At 40.0% G+C, this 20569-nt stretch overlaps 1 protein-coding gene across 1 annotated transcript in view; it reads left to right on the top strand.

Moving 5' to 3' along the window:
- mcm3ap (minichromosome maintenance complex component 3 associated protein) overlaps nt 1-19714 on the top strand; it is a 67762-nt gene extending 48048 nt beyond the window's left edge. The window contains exons 16-29 of the mRNA XM_048533986.2: nt 31-144; nt 726-878; nt 1019-1174; nt 1920-1988; nt 4920-5054; nt 6089-6239; nt 6396-6654; nt 7452-7549; nt 9897-10287; nt 10369-10635; nt 13931-14057; nt 16100-16297; nt 17924-18065; nt 18227-19714. Of these exons, the coding sequence (XP_048389943.2) occupies nt 31-144; nt 726-878; nt 1019-1174; nt 1920-1988; nt 4920-5054; nt 6089-6239; nt 6396-6654; nt 7452-7549; nt 9897-10287; nt 10369-10635; nt 13931-14057; nt 16100-16297; nt 17924-18065; nt 18227-18409 (2443 nt within the window). The 3' untranslated portion in view covers nt 18410-19714. The remainder of the gene's footprint in view (nt 1-30; nt 145-725; nt 879-1018; nt 1175-1919; nt 1989-4919; nt 5055-6088; nt 6240-6395; nt 6655-7451; nt 7550-9896; nt 10288-10368; nt 10636-13930; nt 14058-16099; nt 16298-17923; nt 18066-18226) is intronic.
- Nucleotides 19715-20569: the final 855 nt, after the last annotated feature.

Below are 20569 nucleotides of genomic sequence, written 5' to 3'. Positions count from 1 at the left end.
AGCAATCTTTGAACGTCCATTGTATTGCAGATTGAAGAAGGAACGGGAAGTGTGGAAGAGCCGGTACAGTCAAGCACTGTGTGATGAAATTACAGAGCAAGTTGTGGATTACTCTGTAAGAAAATGTGCCATTCAGGAGCTAAGGTAATGAACAGACATGTAGAAAACTAAGGAAGAATGGAATTCTGCCTTGCATGCATGACTCAGCATTCAGGGATGGGAGGGCAACAGTATGGGAGAGAACAGGAGTGGAATCAAGGAAGGAGCATGGAGAGGAGTGGGATTGAGGCAGCAGTGGGAGAGAGGAGGGCTGGATGGGTGGAAGAGACAAGGAGAGGAAGAGAGAGGGAAGGGTGGTAGCTAAGAGTGAAGAAAAGGTGAGGAGAGCACTATGAGAGTGAGTGGAACTTGTGTGCAAGGGAGGAGTGGGGCAGGGCAGTGGTTGAGGAGAGAGTTAAGGAGACGAAGTGGGAGATGCATGGTGGGGGGATATGAGGGGTACAGGTGAGGGAGGGTTTGTGTGAATGGTTTTGGAAACATGCGGATGCACATGGGGTTGAGGGCAGCAGTTTTCAAGGTTTGGACCATGCTCCTGTGAAATTTTAATTTCTGGGAAGATCAGGGTACTAGTGACACATGCAGTGTGTCGCAATGTCTTCCCAAATTGCAGAACTTAATGTCATTTAGAAGTTGCCTACCCTCTGCCTTCACTTTGTCCAATATAGATGTGCAGTGGAGGAGGACAGGCGAGCCCAGATTAACCGCTGCTCAGCAGAGTTCTGTAGCTACCTCATTAAAGAAACGCTGGAAAGTGAGATTTTTCAAGTAGTAAAGGAGACTCTGCAGGAAGTACATTGTTTCTGCAAATATTTAAAGAAGTAAGTGAACGAAAAAGATCCAACTTTTAGAATTGTTGTGATAGAATAAAGAAAAAAAGACTTAACTTAATTGAAAAGCAGTCTATAAATTTTTCTTTGGAGTACCTTCAATGAATTCTTAACTCCAAATGTTTTGCTAGGTGGAGAGCTACTGCAGAGGCACGGAAGCACCTGAGAGAAGAAATGTGGACATTCCCAGCAGCCCCAGGCATGGCTGGCCCCAACTGCAAACTGAGTCCCCACTTGGTGAACCCGGATCTGCCCAACGATAATAACCTCAGCGTGTCATGTATACGGTACTGTGTGTATAGAGTCAAAGCAAAAAGCAAAGCCTTTTGTCTAGCTTCTATATTAGTGTTTATTCTCCAAACAAGTCACCTCCCCACCTCTGTTCATTGAATGCAATGGACAGATCCTTTGCTTCTTTTGTCTGTGGTGCTTCTCCCTGAAACATACTATTTGTCTTGCTGTGTTACAGTGAGTTCGACAGTCCAACTACTCTGTAAGGTTAGGGAGGTTTCTCTTGCATTGCCAATTGGATTTACTCCTGGCTGTACCATTTGCACTTCAGTGTTGTGCTCCTGTGGCTTGGTCATGTGTTTCTTCAATTAACTTCTGATTCCTGAAGGAAAGAATGTCAACACAGATATTTGTCATGCTCTGATATCCTTCCTAAGCGAAATAATAATGCCCCCTCCTCCCATCCCGCTCAAGTACTTGTGCAGGAATCCTGTACCTGGCTGACACTGCAGCCATCTGTGTTGTTGGTTGGTGTGTTTGATTCTTGATACTAAAGAGGACCACATTGCAGTGCAGTAGTTCAAGACAGAAGTATTAACTGTTGCTCATTTAGTCAACTGACACAGGCTTTTTGTTGTGCTGAAAAACTTTGTAATGTAGTGGTTTCTATAACTTGTCCATAATCGTAATAAGTACTTTGTATTGTTGGAACTGAAACAGTGTGTAATTTGGTGTGATGAGAATAGAAAATACCTAAGGAACCTGTGACAAACTTTTCTTTGTTTTCCCATTGTGTTGCAGGTTGCTGCAGAGGAGGAAGGAGACTGCTCATCAAATGAGGGTTCAAAACTTCTACCAGCAGCTCCTCTGGTACTGAACATCTGTCATATTTTGTGCCATAACTTCAATGTAGATACCAATTATCATTTTCACCTTTCAGAGAGGATAGCACTGTCCCACTTACTCAGCTGTCTATTTACAGACTCTACCCTAGCATTGTTCTGTTTATATAGCATGATTGCTGACATATTTGGCAAATGGTCCTGACCTTTTGTATTTTTTTTAGATGTTAGCTATAAAGGTACTACTTAAATGGTATTAGCCAATCAGATATTTCAAGCAGGCTAAACAGCTGCTCAGAGTCATCTTCCATTCTCCCTTATACACTGAATTGGTTTAATTGCATTTGAATTCACCTGCTCAAAGTGTTAGTTCCTAAAACAAATTCCCAATTTGGCTGCAGTGGTTCAGAAACCTTGTAGGTAGTAATCTCTTGAGTAAATTATTGCTGATGTAAATGTTGACACATGACCAGATATAAAATTTAACCATTCACCAAATTATATTGTTGGAATGTGTTTGAATCACCACATTATTAAATGTTGATTTCTGAAAAACATTGCAAAAATCTTTGAAATTGGCCACGCCATTTTCACATTTCAGGCTTTAGAAAATATTGTTGTCAATACCCCCACATTACACCAAGTTATGATATAAAGTGTGCAAATTGCATTTGCAAAAATATATCCATTGAAAATGGAGACACTATACATGACTGAAGTTTGAGAATGAATTGCCTGGAATGGACTGAGTAAGGTATTTAATGGAAAAGATAGTTGAGGAACAATGGCAGACGTTCAAGTAAATAGCTCATGGGCTACATAGAACATAGAAAAGTACAGCACAGTACAGGCCCTTCGGCCCATGATGTTGTGCCGTGGAATAATCCTAATCCAAAAATAAAATAACCTAACCTACATTCCCCTCAATTCACTGCTGTCCATGTGCAGTTGCTTAAATGTCACTAATGACTCCGCTTCCACGACTACCACTGGTAAACTATTCCATGCGCTCACAACTCTCTGGGTGAAGAACCTCCCTCTGGTGTCTCCTCTATACCTTGCTCCTAACACCTTAAAACTATGACCCCTGTGGCAGTCAATTCTGCCCTGGGGAAAAGTCTCTGACTATCGACTCTATCCATGCCTCTCATTACCTTGTACACCTCGATCAAGTCACCTCTCTTCCTCCTCCTCTCCAGAGAGAAAAATCAGAGCTCAGTCAACCTCTCCTCATAAGACAAGCCCTCCAGTCCAGGCAGCATCCTGTAAACCTCCTTTGCACCCTCTCCAAAGCCTCCACATCTTTCCTATAATAGGGCGACTAGAACTGGACACAATATTCCAAGTGTGGTCTCACCAGGGTTTTGTAGAGCTTCAGCATAACCTCGCGGCTCTTAAACTCGATTCCCCTGTTAATGAAAGCCAAAACACCATAAGCTTTCTTAACAACCTTATCCACCTGGGTGACAACTTTGAGGGAGCTATGCGCTTGAACACCAAGATCCCGCTGTTCCTCCACACTGTCAAGAATCCTGCCTTTAATCCTATATTCTGCATGTAAGTTTGACCTTCCAAATGCATCACTTCGCATTTATCCAGGTTGAACTCCATCTGCCATTTCTCAGCCCAGCTCTGCATTCTGTCAGTGTCTACAACAAAGATATATTCCAGTGGTGATGAAGGATTCCAGAGAGAGCAATAAGCAAACCATGGTTAACCACTGAAGTTAAGAATAATATCAAATTGAAATGAAAAATGTACAAAATGAAAGGATTTGGAGGTAAATTGTCAGATTGGGAAAAGTTTTAAATTCCAACAAATAAAATAATGATAAATGGAGCAATATCTTAGAGAATGGAAATAATAACGGAGAGGCAGGAAATAGTAGTTGTAAAATATTTTGCATTGGTCTTCATGGTAGAGGACACTAATAGCATTCTAAAAATACTAGATAAGCTTAAATGGGGTGGGAAGTACTAAATAATTAAGGAATTGAAAGCAGGAAGGAAATAAACCCAATCACTATCACTAGAGAAAAAGTACTATGGAAACTAAATGGAGCTAAAGGCTAATAGGTTCATGGGCCTGATGGGATATATCCAAGAAATTAAGTAAGTTGCTACAGTGACATTGCATGCACTGTTAGTAATCTTCCAAGAATCCATAGGTTCTGGAAATGTCCCGAAGGATTAGAAAATTACTCCTGTAATATTCTTATTTCAAAAAGGAGGGAAACAAAAATCAAGTTAACAAAAATCAAGTTCGATAAGGGGAGCCTTGCAAGGATTTACAGAGACTTGTATTAAAATCCCATACACAAGGTGACTTAAACTTGTTACAGAGATAGTAGGAACTGCTGATGGTGGAGAATCTCAGATCCCCAGGATTGGAGAGGTTTTCCTAAGAGGAGAGGCTGAGTAGTTTGAGCTTGTACTCATTGAAGTGTAGAAGAATGAGAGGTGACCATGTTGAATCATATAAGAGCCGTAGGAGGGTATGTGCTGTGTGATTGTTTCACCTTGTGGGAGAGTTCAGGATGAAAGAGTAAGGGATCACGCATTTAAGACAGATGAAGAGGAAGTTGTTCTGAGGGTAGTGAATCTGTGGAATTCTGTGCCACAGAGGGCTGTTGAGGCCTCAGGCTATTAAGTATATTCAGGTTGAGATAGACAGATTTTTAATTAGTAAACAAATTGATGTTTTTGGGGTAAAGGCAGGAAAGTGGAGTAATGGATGATTGGATCAGCCACGTTTGAATTGAATGAGGGCATAGACTTGATGGGTTAAATAGCCTACTTCTGCTCTTGCATCTTATAGAGAAATCTTTCTGCAGACAGAGTTGATGAACAGTGTAGTTGTATGCCAATTATTTAGTCAGTGCTCACATGGGCTCCGTATGATGACCAGGAAGCAAGATGCAGCAGTTATTCTTACATCTGAATTTTAATTCCACTTTTAGTGAAGCTGCCTGGACTCCTTTGGATTTGTTCACATTGGTGGCAGATAACTTCCCAACTCGTCAAGAGAGAATCTTCTGGAAGGTTGTTCTGCTGTTACCAAGTGATGATGAATATGCACTTAGTAATAATAACAGGTGAGAGAAAGCTTCTGAATCTTTTGTCTTCCTGAATCTTTGTATCAAATATTTTGTTTAAATATCAACAATTTTGCCTACTTCAGGTCATACCATCCAACAAGTTGTAAACTTATGCACAGATTATACTGTTTCCATTTGAATAACTACTTCAGCTGATACAGGTCTTAAAGATGATATTTGTTTATTGAGGTTATGGCTCCTTCCTGCATTCCCTGTCTGTGGAAGCCAGGTTCACTTGCAGCCGAGAGGGAGATGACTGGTTGGCCATCTACATTTGGTTTCTTCTTCTTCCTGCTGCCTAGACTGAGATTAGTCCTCTACCTGGAACATTTCATCACTAATTAACTCAAACTGAGCTGAATCAAGTATCCACTGGAGCGTATTAACTTAATGTTAAAATTAAGATTCAAGGATAGAAACCTTGTCGGTTTATTTGTTTTATGCTCTGGCCTGGAGAGTAGAGACCCATTGATGTGTTCTCACGATATTTTTCCTGAGATCAGCAAACACTGCACAAATCTTTGTCTGCAAAGTTCTACCTTGTACCAACAAATTAAATGGAGGAACACTGCTTTGAATTTACTGTGGAACTTGTGAAAATAGGCTCGTGCTTGAGCGTTTGTGGTGCTGTGGAACAGAGACTTGGTGCGATTGTAGGACCTATTCTATATACTGGCACTTAAATTGACACTAATTTTATACATTGCTGGGGAGTGGACTATGTGATGAGAAAGTTAGCAGCTATCCATTTCTTTCATGCTAACGCAGTCATGATAATGCCAGTATACTGGCATTTCAAACAGATTGAAGTGCCCCGAACCTGTTGTGCAGTTGCAGAGTTGTAGTGATCCTCAGACCAAAGATCTATTGTTGTAACTAATGACTAAGTAGTTTAATTACAAAATCTTAAAAAAAAAAGTTTGCAGTTCGCTTTGAACTTATTGGCCCTAAATATTTCTTTTAGTCATAAAAAGATTTAATCTGTTTAAATTTTTCATATTGTTTTGTGGTTAAATGTTTTTTGTTTTAAGAACTTTAATTGATTGGCTGAAAGCAAAATTCCAAGGACCCGAAAGGCTTGATGATACTGTAGATGATGTTGATTATGTCATTCAGACACACCAATGCAAAGCAGTGAAGAGTGATGGAGCAATTGATGTACTTGTGCATATCTGTGTTAAGGTAAGGGCCTCACACACCCAGCTTTTGAAAGACTGTATAAATGTAACAGTTTTTTGAAATTTATTTGGAAAGGGTCAGTAACATTTCAGTGTTCTTTCAGAAGTTACATAAGTGCCTGGTTCACTCAAATTGTGATGTGTTTTTTTTAAAAACCAGTTGACTAAAGGCCCTCTAAGCGACACACATGTAGATGCAATGGAACAGCGGAAGGAACTGCTGGGAACAAGTGCTCTGATCCTCTTGCTACCAACTCGAGAAGAAGGCACTGACCAGGAGGAGGAGGAAGTGTATTGGCTGTCAGCAATGCTTCAAATCAGACAACTTTTACAAGCTAAACCTTTAAATCCTGCAGTTCCTCTGGTCATCCTTGTTCCTTGTGAAGAAGCATCATTGAATGAGAAAGAGGTGATAGAAGGTGAGATCTGGAGCTAATATTGTAGATGACTAGTAGATTAATGAAAACAAACTGAGAACTTGAAACATTATTCTTAAATTTGAGCAGTCATGATTTCTAACAACTGTAATCATAAGAAATTCTTTGAGCAATACATTTAAAATGCCATTTAACATCTCAACCTCAGTGTTTAGCCAGCATATCTAGTTTAAAATAATCTCTGCCATCAGTCTCAGCTGGGTCTAGGTGGGATACAGTTTGGCGGGTTGGTGCAGACTTGATGGGCCAAATGGCCTGTTTCCACACTGTAGGGATTCTATGATTCTATATTTAAAATAAGTTTGAAGGGTATTAGGGTGGGCTGGGAATGCTGAGACATTATGAAAACAATTTAGTAGGGTTTTCCTGACCCTTGGTAAGCTTAAAGGAGGATTTGATGTTCAAAAGCAAACTGAAATTTGGGGAATAAAGTAATGCTTTCAGGGAGTAAATTGGGAAGGCATTAGAAATAGGGCTCACAGTAATGGGGAGCTTTGTCTGTTTGTTTGACTCTGACTTCATTTTCCTATCTATTTTACTAGAGCCTCTGCTGTGCAGGTTCTGAAACAGTCGGTAATTTTGTGCCCCATCCATTGCTTTGACCTGCTCATAAGGAAGTCAAATGACAGTGACAGGACTACGTTTGATAAGGCTTTTTATCTGTTGCAGGAACTCTACCCAGCTACATTATTCTGTGGCAAAGGCAACAGATGCTTCAATGGAGCTGTTATGTAGTGCATGTACAAGTAATTGATAGAAATGTTTATTTTCTTTTCAAGGTCTGAAGCTTGAAGTGCTGGTGGCCACTCACCTCGTGTCTGAGTTTTTGATTATCCTGATCCCGGGCAAAAGTAACTACCTTCAGGGATCAAACAGGGTAAAATTTCAATATTGTGTTACAGATCTTTAAAATTAGCTTATTGAGATTTAACAGGAACACCTTAATTACTGGCTTATCATTGAGATGTCAGCTTGATTTTGTGAGCCAGATGATTGCAGATGTAAGCCCAATTCCAGAACCTTTTTTAAATTCTTCTCCTCTTATAAAATATTTCCTTGCCTTTATCTCTTGCTGGGGCATTTAAGATGGAATGGAGGTTAAGTGATAAACTAATCCGTTTCGTGTGGATAAAACCCTTGGTCCAGGTAGGTTGTATCTGTGCATGTGAAAAGAAATAGGGAAGAGCTGGCAAAAGTACAATTGCATAACTATAACAATCATATACTTATGGGCCAGCAGCTGCGGGTTGGACTGCCACACCAGGACTTGTTGAAGATGGATTTGTAATGTGACAAAGTAAGTTATCAGCCTGTATATTGTTCCAATACGCCTGATGGCAGGCAAGTTTCTTGGTTGGCTGTCCTGAAGAAAACAATGGCAACCAGTGCAGTAAGTTGCTCATAAGTGTGGACCAATCCAGATGAAGTCCATTGACCTAACCCTCAAATAAAGACAGGCACTCAATTGTGTGGCATTTTTGCAGGAAGAACAAGGAGACTGTATTGTTCCTGAAAAATAAGTGCATCAGTTAGGTAGAGACTTGAAAGCATCTGGAAATGCAGTTTCTACAAATCAGTAAACTTTGAATACATGAATAAGACATTTTCTCAAAATAAAACAAAGCCAAGGGAATAATTGAAAAGCAGAGAAGCCATGTTAAACTTGTATGCAACCTTGAATTGGATGGACCTCACTTTGAGGGTGCTGTGAACAGTTCTCCCCGTATCATGACAAGGATATTGTTCAAGAAGCAGCTCATCACCATCTTGAGGGCTTTTAGAGATGGGCAATGAATGCTAGCCCAGTCATGATGCCTCTGAATGGGAATAAAAGAATCTGAGAGTTTGAGAGTTCTGTAAATATGACAGTTTGTGGAACATCAGCCACAATAAGGGTTTGCTTGTCTATGGTTCTGTCTTGTTCCATAGCATGGGTCATTGATAAAGCTTTTTGTATTCGGCTAGTCAATTCCCAAGGAAGAAGCTCACCAGTGTAATTAGGAATGGACAATAAATGCAGCAATAATCACAAACTAAAATATGGGACAAAACAATCCATTTTGAATAAAGAGGGTAGATCTTACTTATTACCGTTTGAAAGTAGTTCCTCTGATCACTAGGATGATTTGTATTTCTTATCCCACTGCATCAGATTCATCTTACTCAAAATAATAGGGCTGGAATTCCAGAATTGCATTCTTTATGCAGTGTTGGGTCATTACAGAGCTGTTGTTTGCAGAGCTCGTTTAATCTGGACAAGGACTGGTTTTTCAATATAGGTTTTATGTCTTTTTAGCAAAGAAATACTGTAGCAAAAGGTTGCTGAAATGTAATGGTATGGATTTTGTTTAGTGACACCTTTCATTTGATCTGGATGTGAGTTTGCTCGCTGAGCTGGAAGGTTAGTTTTCAGACGTTTCATCACCATTCTAGGTAACATCATCAGTGAGCCTCTGACGAAGCGCTGGTGTTATGTCCCGCTTTCTCTTTATCTGGTTAGGTTTCCTTGGGTTGGTGATGTCATTTCCTGTGCTGGTGATGTCATGTCCTGTTCTTTTTCTCAGGGGATGGTAGATTGATTTGGAGCCAATGTGTTTGTTGATGGAGTTCCGGTTGGAATGCCATGCTTCTAGGAATTCTCGTGCGTGTCTCTGTTTGATGTTCATATGAACATCAACTAGCCACAAAACGACATGACCCACTATCACTTGTATCCTTACATACAGATGAGGAAGGACACCACTTTGATTGGGACAACACATCCATCCTAGGACAAGCCAAACAGAGACACGCACGAGAATTCCTAGAAGCATGGCATTCCAACCGGAACTCCATCAACAAACACATTGGCTCCAAATCAATCTACCATCCCCTGAGAAAAAGAACAGGACATGACATCACCAGCACAGGAAATGACATCACCAACCCAAGGCAACCTAACTAGATAAATAGAAAGTGGGACATAACACCAGCGCTTCGTCGGAGGCTCACTGATGATGGTGACGAAATGTCTGAAAACTAACTTTGCAGCTCAGCGAGCAAACTCGCATCCAGAACCTCAACCTGAGCTACAAATCTTCTCAAAACTCGTTTTCATTTGATCTTTGACTCTCCCCATCCTTTTTGCAATGAATAAAATGTGTAGAAAATAATATTTCCAGCAGTTTGTCTTTTTCTTAGCCTTTTACAGTGAGATTTAAATATACGGATGTAATTTCTTGTAGGTCTCTGAAGCTGTGAGGTGGCTAGCCTCACGTTGCCCATCACCACCAGACATTTGCTGCCAGACTCTGAACCAGTTCATCGAGGACGGGCTGTGCCGAGAGTTTAATGACCAATTTTACAGTGATAAATCTAAAAGGCAACTGGCTGCATTGCCTTCCCAGAGCCCCAGCTTCATCATTGAGTTTTACAACGATGTGCTGCGTTTCCTCGCAGAAGTAGTGTCCTCTGAACAACTGCATAACCTTTCTTGGCCAGTTGCTGAATTCTCTGGACCTGTTGCTCATGAAATATTGGCACACAAAGAATGGAATTCCAATAATCACCTGACCTGGCTTAGGAAGGCAGTTCTGTCTTTTCAACTGCCAGTGCTGGATTTACCTCCCTTGCATGGTAGGAAAATAACCTTCTGTAAGATGATTCCACACACTCAATGGCCACATCATTGACAATGCTGTTTTCTATTCCTCATAGCTCCATGGGCTAAGGTCTGTGATATGATCTTCCAATACGTATGTCAGGTCCCAGTATCACAACAAACACGCCCACTGCTGCTTTCAAGGATTGAGCACGTCCTCAACAGAGTCTATAGCAAATGGAGAGACAGCTATCCCTTGATGTTGGAAGCCTCGATCGATGAGGGGCCATTGGTTTCAGAAATACCTTGGGATGAAATTGTTCTCATTTGCATTGACCATCGATTGAGAGAGTGCATAGCTTCGACCCGACCTTGTGCTTCAGGTTAGTCATGTCTCTTTTACGTTTTTATTTTAGAATGGTCTCATTCTTGTAGCATTATCGTGGATTGTGAAGTTGAGTAGGGAAACTTAGAGAAAAGGAAATCAGCACCTTGCTCATCTCCTGTTTAGGGTTTTGAGAAACTGTATTCTGATCGTGGCTGAAATTATGCTATTTGAGAACAGAAATGGTTTGGTGTTTTATGCTGTTAGTTCACTGTGAGGAACAGATAACTATAAATGTATACAGATAACCCAAAGCAACTCAGAAACTGAAATAAAATATTTGCTTTGAAAGAATCATTGATCCAGGAATTGCAGTGCATATTGTGTCAATGGATTTTCTGGAGGAAATGTAAAAACAAAAGCCATTCTTAGCTAATGTTGGGTAATACAAACTAATGGACAAAGAAAAACTAAGTATGGATGTAAAGTTAAAGAGAGGACATAAACAGTAAATACAAAATTTTAAAAAGTGCAGGAGAGACTTGTGAAATCTGATATGTAACTTTTGAAGGCAGTTTTTTTAAAGGTGTATGGGATTTTGGGTTTTAATTATGGCACTGAATCCAAGCACAGGTAAAACTGAAACTGTTCAAGTGATTGGTTAGGTTGTGGTTGTAACCAAGTCAGCCATTGAGTGTAGTTCTTAAGAAAGGATGTGACTACCATGGGGAGGAATTAGAAAAGAATCATCAAGATATTATCATAAATGAAGAGGTTTGACAATGAAGAGACGTGGGGAAAAACTGAGCCTCATCATAAAAACGAACAAGGTTAAGAGATGTAACTGTTGTTTGAACTTGATGACTTAAAATCATATTTTTTTTATGTAGAGGAGCATTTGGATGTTATAAGATTATGGAGAAAGAACAAGAGGAAGTGAGACTTAAGTTAACGCCCAATTCAAACCTGCAACCTCCTTTGTGCTATAGTTCCCTATGGTCAGACCACCCCACCAAACCCTTGAATATGTCATCACAAAAACAGTTTAATAAAATTTGAAAGCAAGCTTTATTGGGACAAATAATAAAGCAATTGCTAGTTTCAGGAAATTTCCCCTCCTGCCTCTGATTTTGTAAAGGCCCACCGACAATTGTTTTCCTTTTCTCCAAGAGCTGTGATATTTATGATCAGAACATGATTTATCACTTCAGAGGATAATATGTGGAAAATGCATTTCCTTGCTGCCACATCCCCAGGTCCAACTTCGATGTCTAGAAATGTTACAGCGTAGGACAAAGTCATTCAGCCTATCATTTTAAGTTGACTCTCCAAATAAGAGTCTTGCCTTGTGCCATTCTTCTATTTTCTTCCCATAACCTAGCGCATTGCTGCTTTTAAATTCACCGTCCTGTCCTCTTTTGAAGCGTTGGCTTAAAGCAGCCACCACTACACACTTGGGTACTGCATAACTCTAACCATTTGCTGTGTGGATAAAGTTTTCCTCATACTACTTTTTCTGAGTATTTTAAATCTGTGCCCCTCATGTTCTCGATCCTTCCATGAAGTGGGAACACTTTCACCCTATTTACTCTGTCCAGGGCAGTTAATATTTTAAAAACTTCGGACAGATCTCCTCAGTCATTTCTTCAAGGAGAACAGTCCCAGCTTCTCCAACTCCAATTCCTCAACCTTTGAAAAATTCTCATAATGCGCACTGTCCATTGCCTTCACCATGTGACCATAAGGCCATAAGAAATAGGAATAGGAGTAGGCCTTTCAGCCCCTCAAGCATTCTCTGCTATTCAGTTTGATTTCCAGCCTCGGGCAACTGTGTGTGTGAAGTTTGCACGTTCTCCCTGTGTATGTGTGTGTCCTCCAGGTGCTTTGGTTTCCTCACACAATCCAAAGTGTGAAGGTCAGTTGGACTGGCCATGCTAAATTGCCAACAGTGTAAAGGGTGGGAAATGCAGGAATGGGGTAGGGGGTGGGTTGCTTGATGCAGAGTTAATGTAAACTTCATGGGCTGAATGGCCTGCTTCCACACTGTAGGGATTCCATTCTGTGATCTGATATTCTTCATGTCCACTATTCTGCCCTTTCTCCGCAACCCTTGATTCCCCTACTGATCAAGAATGTATCTTCACCTTAAATATACACAGGGACCTGCAGCTCTCTGGCAAGGGGTTCCAAAGATATTAAACCATTTGAGAGAAGAAATTCCTCCTCATCTCAGTCTTTAATTAGCATTCCTTTATTCTGAGACTATGCCCCATGGTCCTGGATGTTCCAATGATGGAAAACATTCCGTCACCATTTATCCTGTCAAGTCCTTACAAATCCTGTACGTTTCAATGAGATTATCCATCTTTCTTCCAAAATGAACAACTTCACATTTCCCATATGACACTTTTTTTGCCAACTTTTTACTCACTCACTTGAGGTTTCTGCAAGAGGGATACAAACAGTCTACAACGTACCTTTCTACCTGTTTTTGTGTTTTGTGCAAATTTGGCTAAAGTATATTTACTTCCTTCCACCAAATTATGAATAAATATTGTGGACAGTTGCAGTCCCAGAACTAATCCCTTCGCCTGGTCTGGAGCACAGGGACTTGGGTCTGTTCTCATTGGAGAGAAGGAGGCTAAGAGGGGATTTAATAGAGACATACAAGATGATCAGAGGATTAGTTAGGGTGGACAGTGAGAGTCTTCTTCCGAGGATGATGACTTCAGCTTGTACAAGGGGGCATAGCTACAAATTGAGGGGTGATAGATTTAAGACAGATGTCAGAGGCAGGTTCTTTACTCAGTGGTAAGAGCGTGGAACGGCCTGCCTGTCAATGTAGTTAACTCAGCCATATTAGGGGCATTTAAACAGTCCTTGGATAAGCATATGGATAATGATGGGATAGTGTAGGGGGAGGGGTTTAGATTAGTTCACAAGTCGATGCAACATTGAGTGCCTGTTCTGCGCTGTATTGTTCCATGTTCTATGTTAACCCCACTGATCGCCAGCCTGAAAGAAAAATCCCTGTATCCACATTTGCTGTTTCCTGTCAATTAACCAATTCTCCATCCATACCAATATACTACCTCCAATGCTCCAGGGTCTTATTTTATGACTTAACCTTGTACCTTGTTGAATGCCTTCACATCCTTCTGAAAGTGTGGCACTGAGACTGGGTGCAATACTCCAGGTGAAATCAAACAACTCTCTCTCAATTTCCCTTGGTCCCTGCCTGAATTTTCATAATGGAATAAATGAAGTATGTACAGGAGGAATTTCTTTTCTTTGAGCTAATGTACACATCTTAGCTTTTTTCACATTAATAATTTTTATTCTTGTTTCTCAAGCTGTAAGTGAAGATGGTCAGATCCTGGTCTATTATTTTCAAGAGGATTTGAAAAAATACAAACGGCCTCCATTCTGGGAACGGGCACGATCAAATACCCAGATGGAAATCCAAGTTGCCTGTCAGAGGTAAAAGAGCAAAATATTAGTATGACAATCTACTTTCCTGCTTGAATGCTTTTTCTATATGAGCTGCATTGTTCCGATTGTAACTTATGTGGCATGCATTATATTTAAGAGAGGAATTCAAAGAGTTATGAGCAAAAGATGATTTTTTTTCCCCCTTCACACTCTACTTTTCTGGATATCCTGCATTATTACTATCTGTCTTGGTGATGACCAATCAAGAGAGTAACATTTAATTTGTTTGTTTTTGCAATCATAGTTTTGTCGAAGTTGATAAATAGAAAATAAATCTTTGACTTCGGCACTTTGGAAAGACAACAAACTTTCTGTCCTAAACATGTTTGATCTTAATTTATGACTTACCTCACATTACTGCTGTGCATTCGATATTTTATACACGTTTAGAAAACACATCGGAAACAGTGTACCCGATTTAAGTTGTTCGTATGTGCACATTATTATGAATGCTCTGTCAACTCTATCTGAGAAATTGGTATTTTCAGTGGGATTTTGTGTAAGTGTGATCCCATTACATGACAAGTAAAGCTTATGGAATACCCTGGAAGCATTTTTGTTTTTTTGGGACTGTGAACAAGTTCTTTGAACTTGTTGTGGAGCAACTTGCCAGTTTGTGGGAAACTAGGGACTCCACAAGGTGAATACAGTACAAGGAGAGCCAATATTATACCCATGAATAATTTTAGTGCAGGCTTTTCTTGATTTGCCTGGGCAAATAGAGCTTCCTTGGACACTTCTGTTTCTAACCACAGGAATCTGGAGAAAAATTAGTTACAGAACAGTGACAAACAAACTCAGTGGTCTTTGAACTTAATGGAAATGAAACAATGGTGGTTTATTCATCCTCAAATCACCAGTTAAAAAGGATCTCTGCTACTAGTGGGATGAAATTGACTTTCTCTTGTTTTTCATTCCAAAGCAGTGGCTATGATTATAAGAAATAGCAGCAATTAGGAAAGGTTACTCATTTCTCAAACTTGGTAAGAACGGTGGTTAGCAGGTTAGCGCCAGGGACCTGAGTTCGATTCCACTGCCAGATGTCTGTGTGGGTTTCCTTCAGGTGCTCTGGTTTCTTCCCACGGTCCAAAGATGTGCAGGCTAGGTGGATTGGCCATGCTAAGTTGCCCGTAGTGTTCAGGGATGCAAAGCTTAGCTGGGCTGTAGGGGGATGGGTCGGTGTGGACTTGTTGGGCAGAGGGGCCTGTTAACGTCCTGAAAGCATTAATTAATGTCACAGAATCTTAATTAGCATAAATGAATCAGACTTATCGAGCCTGCATTAACTGTGATACTGGACATGCTACAATTCTGTTCGGAAATAGTTTGTGTAGTTATCCCTCTATAACTATATAATATCGCTATTCAGCCCCTTGGTGGAGCTAAAAGGCATTGCATATTTAGTGAAGGACACCATATTTAGGGAAGGTTATGGATGGTGTGCAGTAGGGAGACCCAGTAACGGTTATTTATCTGCCCTTTAAGTGGTGCTTTGAGGAACAATAGGTGGAGGGTAGGTGGTCAGTGGCAGAGGGGTGGTGATTGGCAAAGTGATGAAATGGAACAGCTCAGGTAGTTAATGACTGATGAATCAGATGATTTGACAGTCTCCCACTGTAAGTTTTGTTGTGTCATCTGGTTTGAACATTTGCATCTTGGCTCATATTTGCTGTTTGTCTAGACTAAGTGAATTACGCATTTGGGTTGTGAGAACTGGTGGTCCAGATTCTCAGTACTTTGTGAGACTTATTGACTGTTGTTCTCAATGTATTTGTTTAACACACTTGCACAGCATTTCCCATTTACTAGCTAGATAGGTTTTGTCTCGGACCAGAAATGAACTAATCTGGATAATGGTGGCCAAACAATGGGCAACTTTATGAATGGATTAGAGTCATTATATGCTGTTGATGTAGCTTAGAATTTTAGAAGCAAGCTTTACTATGTTGAATAATGTTCAGTGTTGTAATCCAGAAATCTTTTCCTTCGCTATCACGGGGATATTGTTGTTTTGTCATATTGTTTTCCAGGTTGCCACAGAAGCAAGTATACCCTTCAGTTAAGCAGAGATCAGAAAATAAATCATATACTGTGAAGGCCAATTCTGAAGAAACCCTTCAGGACTGGATTTTTTCTGCTTTGGATGTTACCCGTACTTCTACAGCAGCAGAACTTCTACCAGGGCGACTGCTTTCTGAAATTCAAATGGAGAAAGAGGAGAATAAAAGGTACAATAATAGAGAAATGTGGGAAATAAACAACATGCTTTCTGAAAATGACATAGCTTCTTAAGAAACAAAGCAGCAGTGAGGCAAACTTTGAAGTGGAAATGAAATTTGCATTAGTGAAGTTATGACAATTTGAACAGCACTGATAACCCTGGACCATTGTGATGACCCATTAGGAAAGGGCATTCATACTCGAGCTCCACTGTTCATGGGATTGCTGCAAAAATTAATATTCAAATTTACTCAATCACCAGTTTACCTACCTGACAAACTAATTAATAGAATGTACCAGTCATATTTCAGAGCTTAGCAAGGAACTACTGTTAATTATAAATTAGTGAGCTGTAACCTGAGACAGTCTAAATATAACCGACCAACTTATAACTCTCTTTGACTTAAACTGTAGCCCTTCTTAAATCACTAAACACAGATGTAAACAGACACAGAAACAAACAAATAGAAGGGTGGCATGGTAGCTCAGTGGTTAGCACTGCTGCCCCACAGCGCCAGGGACCCGGGTTCGATTCTACCCTTGGGTGACTGTCTGTGTGAAGTTTGCACGTTCTCCATGTGTCTGCGTGGGTTTCCTCCCAGGCACTTTGGTTTCTTCCCACAGTCCAAAGATGTGCAGGCTAGTTGGATTGGCCATGCTAAATGGTGGTGTTCAGGGCTGTGTAGATTAGGGGCATGGTTGCGATGCTCAGAGGGTTGGTGTGGACTTGTTGGGCTGAAGGGCCTGTATCCACACTGTAGGGATTCTGTGGATGAAAAATGAAATGTTGGGGTAACACAATTCAAAAGCACCAGTCCCCTGGATTCAATGAGGTATCCTTTGGCTCCTTCCAAGTGCTTCTGACCTCCATTCTTCTTCGAAGTTACATCAGTTCCTTACTGTACCAGAAGAAGATTCAATAACTAGTGTGCCAGTCTGTATTACTGGTTTGAGGCAAATGATGAAAGAGAACAGTTAAGTCTCTTTTGATTCTTTGTTACTTCTCTATAAAGAGGGGGGAAGATGCTGTCTTTTCAGAATCCTGGAAACTTTCTGAAGATTTATAGTTCAGACACTTGGCAGGTGGACAGCCTACCAAAGTTTTTGTCATGCTGACCTCCTGACTGCCATGATTGGACATGATTTAGAAAAAAACAGTTGGAAAATTGGTTTGTCTTTGGGCAAAGCTGTCCTGAACGCACCCTCAGTGCTGATGAGTCCAGCAATCTTCCCATATTTCTTGAGCACTACAACCACGTTGGAAGTTGGGAATTTCATTTACTGAAAGTTCCTGATTCTATATTGTCATCGTTTATTGAATCATCAGAACTACATTTTAGAGGGGAAAAATTGAAATGATAGGTAGAATAGATTCAAGGATTCACAATTCATTAAGGACTCGACAGACCTAAAAATGAGTAATTTGAACTTATTGCTAGCCTCTATGAAGCCCACTTGTTCATTTTGTGGGCAGCAAAGACGTGACTGCAATGATTCATTTGCAGGAAGTGCTCCCCTTTGTGCTCCTGTACAAACAAACAGCCTTTCTCTACCTCCCTGACTTAAAAAGTTAACTGTAATTACACTGTACAAAATGTACGTCAGATGTGATTTTGTGTTTGTGTTAATTCTAGATGTGAGGAGCAACTGCATCGCTGGCTGAATGGGGGCCCATTGGATTCAATTGCTTTCCCTCTTTACCTCCCACAGACTTTGGTTTCTGCTGATAAAGTTGTTGTCCCCATGCACCGAGTGTCTGCTGTAATCACACCACAGGTTTACTAATACTCCTATCATTGCTACCTTAGAGAGTTTGATAATGCATTTTTTGTTTTTCCAGAACAGTTGATATACTTTTCATTCCTATTGCTTTTATATTTCTAAGATTAGAATCTTAATCCTATCTAATTGTGCTCTTTATATCTGTTTCATCTAAGGAGGATGCTAATAATGGACACATTAAGGATATCAGTTTGAATAAGTCTGATTGGCTGAACAGTTCAACACTGACCTTATCAGACAAACTGAAAGAGTTTAAAACGTTGATCCAGGCCAGTCAAGAGGAAGAACTGGTTTGTCAGCGTCACTTGTCTCTCTTACTAGATGTAGCTGACACCTGATGGAGCTGGCAGACAAGCCTGTGTTTGAGGTACACCATACCACTGCTTGAAGTGAAGCTTCACTAAAGTTTGAGAGCTTTTCTCATTTCCATTGTTCTACCCTTTCAAATGTGCATTCAGTATTTGTTGCTGCCAATAAGATGATGTGATTTAATCTACAACTTCATACACCCAGACAATGTTTTAATTGGATTTTATTCAAATTACTCCATACAATTTCTGGAACATTACTTTTGCTACTGAAACCTTTTACTTTGATTGCAGTAAAATCAACTTTGCACCTGGTATGTTGTCTTAAAACAATGTTTATTATTGAAATCTGGTAAAATGTCACCTTGGTTTGCAGGTTTTTCATTCTAGTGAAAGGAATTGTAAGATATTGACAAAGATAACTTGAAAGCCCAAGAATAAAATCTGTAGATACCATGCAAAATAAGGCAGCTGTGACCTTCTCAGATCATTTATCCTGTTTCAGAAAAATAGGAGATAAAACTCCAGTTCAAACATTGCACTGACAGATTTAAAAGGAACTGAAAAGTTTATCTGTCTGGTGTTTTGTATTATGTAACTTCCTGTATGACACCACATTATAAACTTTTAAAAAGCGTAGCAACTTCCCTAAAGAAATGTAAAAGACATTGTTATCATGATGTACAAAACTCGCCGAGTTTTAAGCTCCTATTTCAAATGTGGATAAACTGTCACACATGTTTCCGGATTTACTTGTTCTCATTCCTTTCCAGTAAAGGATTAGGTACATGTTTGTGTCTGTATTCTTAAACTGACATGGGAATTATTTTTATATAATGTATGGTAACGATTTAAGCATAATTAAAATGTTTGATCTTTCTTCAGTTTGAAATGACTGGCTCTTATCTGATATGGCAAATGAACAGGGGCAAGCGATCACATGGTGGTTCCAAGTTGCAATTTGATACACTCTCCAGGCTAATGATTTGTATTAATTTGTATCTGTTGGCTGGCTCTGTGTAGTCTGATATTAAGCGCAAAGACTGAAAGAAGTGTGGATGCTGTAAATCAGAAACAAAAACAGATTGCTGCAGAAGCATAGCAGGTCTAGCAGCATCAGTGAAATGTCAAATTAGTACTTTCCAATTCTGTCTCCCTTTTTCAGCTCAGAGAAAGGATCACTCAACCTGAAATGTTAATTCTCGAATTCTCCACACGTGCTGCCAGACCTGCTGAGCTTTTCTGCCAATTCCTGTTTTTGTTTCTGATGTGAAGTATGATGTACAACTTGTCTGGAGACAACTGGCAATAAACCATTATTAGATAATGAACTGAGTTTTCTGTCTTCACAAAAAGTAATTTCTGAACATTTGAGGTTTGGTCTGATCACTCAAGGGCAAAACAGCTATCTGGATTTTACTAGATCCTATGAATGAATTAGTGGAACTGGTTTAATGATGCACATTCTACTGCAATTGGCCCGTGGACTAGTGCCCATGTCTTTTTGTGGGTTGTCCAAAAGTGAAGTTTTCTTTGATCAAGCATCCACCATATATCACAGGATAGTGACTGGTCTCTCAAGTTCACCTCTTGCAAGCATTCGATAATTCTATTCACCCATAAAATTAGATTAGGTTGCACAACTGAATGCAAAGTGGCTGCAGTCTCAAATCAAATACCAGCAGTGGCATAACAAAGGGGGACATGGAATTGCAAAGTTGACATTTCTCCATCTTCCACACTCCCCTGAGTTTCATTTTAGTCCACTTGTCATTTGTCCAAGTCTGAGCAGTTCTGTATTTCCACAAACTTTTTGTTCCAACAGCTGTGTGGGGTTTTAAAGTGAGGTCAATTTCATCAAACCTTTCAAAACCTTCATCAGAAATGTTTGGATGAGGTTATTGTCTTTAGTGTTAAGAATACATAAATATTCATTGAATGTGATAAACTGGAGTAGGGAATTGTTTGGACATTTGAGTTGAAGGAGTTTTATCATGTAATTTCTTGGATCAAAAAGACAAGCACTGGGGTTTATCTTCTGTTTTGAGAAAACTGCCTTGAAACGTCAGCTGAGGTGAATTTTAAGGTCCTTAATTGTTACATATACTTGGAAATTGCTCATTGCCTAGTATCAGCCTCAGGAGTCAAGTTATTATGTTTTTTCAGAGACCTAGAATTTTGCAATTGAGC

Source organism: Stegostoma tigrinum, chromosome 7 (assembly GCF_030684315.1).
Source record: "Stegostoma tigrinum isolate sSteTig4 chromosome 7, sSteTig4.hap1, whole genome shotgun sequence".
Lineage (NCBI taxonomy): Eukaryota > Metazoa > Chordata > Chondrichthyes > Orectolobiformes > Stegostomatidae > Stegostoma > Stegostoma tigrinum.
The sequence above is the reverse complement of the archived record's forward strand: the minus strand, read 5'-3'. Positions and strand labels throughout refer to the sequence as shown.